The 2,500-nt window shown below is 48.4% G+C and overlaps 1 protein-coding gene across 4 annotated transcripts in view; it reads left to right on the top strand.

The window, feature by feature from the left end:
* The first annotated feature begins 36 nt into the window (after positions 1–36).
* amdhd2 (amidohydrolase domain containing 2) overlaps positions 37–2,500 on the top strand; it is a 4,929-nt gene continuing 2,465 nt past the window's right edge. Inside the window, exons 1-5 of one of the 4 annotated variants that reach the window (XM_035615871.2) lie at positions 37–179; positions 1,045–1,226; positions 1,418–1,554; positions 1,802–1,996; positions 2,086–2,304. In XM_035615871.2, coding sequence (XP_035471764.2) covers positions 1,144–1,226; positions 1,418–1,554; positions 1,802–1,996; positions 2,086–2,304 — 634 coding nt within the window. In that variant the 5' untranslated portion in view covers positions 37–179; positions 1,045–1,143. Of the gene's footprint in view, positions 302–1,044; positions 1,227–1,417; positions 1,555–1,801; positions 1,997–2,085; positions 2,305–2,500 lie in introns of all 4 variants that reach the window. The other 3 variants (XM_035615873.2, XM_035615870.2, XM_035615872.2) reach the window with 3 other exon arrangements.

The following is a 2,500-nucleotide window of genomic DNA, read 5'->3' as shown; positions in this document are numbered from 1 at the left end:
CACGTGGTTCAAAGTATCAAGGTAAAAGCACCAGTGTGTGTCTGTATTGTAATGCAGTACAAGTACAAGGAGGAATACTCTGTGACCTGCAGGTGGTTGATGGTTCATGGTTGTGGATCAGCTGATCGTCACGTGACTCCGCCTCTTCCGCACACACACTCAGCTGATCGGAGTCGGAGGCAAGTAGCAGCTTCACCGACGCGTTTCCTCATCGACCGACACGAGATTCTTTACTTTCGACTGTTTATCTACAAACAGCCAAGGCGGAGTCGGAGTAACTTCGGAATGCACATGGGCCGAAGTCCGTTTGAAAACGCAGCTGTTTAACGTCGCTCGCGTGGTTTTTGTTGCGGCGGAGCGTCGCGGTGGCGACTAAATAAGTTTAAATAGTGAAGGAACAAGAGAAGTGTTGTGTGTTTTGTTTGTGCCGAATTCATAACTGGTATCTACTTGTGTCTAGAGTTTTCCGCTCTTTTCATTTCAACGGTCGAAACGTCAGTTATCCCACAGGACGTCCCAAATCGACTCTTTTCTCAATGGAGTTTGGAATTTAGCATTTGAATGCCGAGGACAAAGTGATACTCTCCCGTATACGCGAATAGTATTAGTTACAGTAATAATGTAAAATATATATATGTATATGTCTGAGTTGATGACTGAGTAGATTAACTGTCATTCTGCTGATTGTACCAAAAAGAGGGGTCAAAGGTCACTGCTGCACCTCCTGCATGACATCTGCTTTAATATAATGTGGTTTAATATAATCTGATTCAATGTAATCTGATTTAATATAATCTGATTCAAAACCGGTTCCATCATGCGACTGTAACTTCCTGGATCTTAGAGATAAATCCCTTCATATGTAAGTTCAGAGGTTAATATGTAAACATGTGAAATATGGATTCAAAGTTTCATCGCCTGGACTTTGACATATTGTCTCACCTCAGTCATATCTTATACAGAACAATAAGGATGTATCGTAAAAACACAACTGTCATTTTGAATCGTAGTTTCTAAATAATATTATTCCGTATTTATTAACAGAATCACGTTGTCGTGGTTTCAGCACGTCAACAACAGCTGTGGCTGTCTGATGATTCATGTTCAGAAGACAACAACAACAACAACAACAACAACAACAACATGCCGTCCAACAAATCAGTGTCCGACGCTCCGATCACACAGTTCATCAACTGCAGAATCCTGAGAGACCACAAGCTGCAGAGGTACGACACACACACACACACACACACACACACACACACACACACACACACACACAGTACTGTCAGCTCGGTTCGTGACCTGTGTGTGTGTGTGTGTGTGTGTGTGTGTGTGTGTGTGTGTGTGTGTGTGTGTGTGTGTGTGTGTGTGTGTGTGTGTGTGTGTGTGTGTGTGTGTGTGTGTGTGTGAGCAGAGACGACCTGTGGGTGCGCGAGGGGAAGATTTTAAATCCTGAGAAGTTGTTCTTCGATGAGCAAGGTTACGCTGACGAGCGCGTGGACTGTGAAGGAAGCATCATCGCCCCGGGCTTCATCGACGTCCAGATCAACGGTACACTCACACACACACACACACACACACACACACACCTCAATGTCTTTGTGATTTGGTGATTTGTCCTTGAAATTCGATCGCTTAGTAAACCTGATGTTACAACTTATGAAAAGGCCTCATGTGAGCTGTGTGGTCTGGTGATGTCACGTGTGGTCTGGTGATGTCACGCGTGGTCTGGTGATGTCACGCGTGGTCTGGTGATGTCACGCGTGGTCTAGTGATGTCACGTGTCGTCTCCCTGCAGGTGGTCACGGCGTCGACTTCTCTCAGGCCTCGGACGATGCCGGCAGCGGCGTTTCCTTCGTGGCTCAGAAGATCCTGGAGCACGGCGTGACGTCCTTCTGTCCCACGCTCGTCACGTCTCCGGCTGACGTCTACCACAAGGTTCTGCCTCAGGTCAAAGTTCACGACGGAGGACGACACGGAGCCGGAGTCCTCGGTACGAGAGAGAAGTTTTAAGTCCAGAGTGTTTGTCTGTGTGTCGGTGTTGTCATGGTGACGGGCGTGGTGGTGTCTCTGTCTCCGCAGGTCTCCACCTCGAGGGCCCGTTCATCAGCGTGGAGAAGAAAGGAGCGCACCCCGAGCAGTTCCTCCGAACCTTCCGCTCCGGAGCCGGATCGCTCGACGACCTGATGGAGGCCTACGGCAGCCTGGACAACGTCGCCATGGTAACCCTGGCTCCGGAGCTGAGCGGCAGCCAATCGGCGGTGAGGGAGCTCTGCCGGAGGGGCGTCGCCGTGTCGTTGGGTGAGAAGCTTCTGATTACTTTTGGACCTCTGCAGTCTGGGCCCTGTTCTGGTGCAGCTCGTTCTCTGTCGACTTGAAACCTGCTCAAAGTAAAACGGAGACTTTGACACTTGAATGTCGTGTCTATCGTTTTTATTTTCAAATTGAACCTCGAGCCTGAAACACAAGAGAAGACTGTGAATGTTGTTCACGTCTG

Source organism: Scophthalmus maximus, chromosome 17 (assembly GCF_022379125.1).
Source record: "Scophthalmus maximus strain ysfricsl-2021 chromosome 17, ASM2237912v1, whole genome shotgun sequence".
Classification (NCBI taxonomy): domain Eukaryota; kingdom Metazoa; phylum Chordata; class Actinopteri; order Pleuronectiformes; family Scophthalmidae; genus Scophthalmus; species Scophthalmus maximus.
Note: the sequence above shows the minus strand (reverse complement) of the source record. Positions and strands in the feature narration are given on the sequence as shown.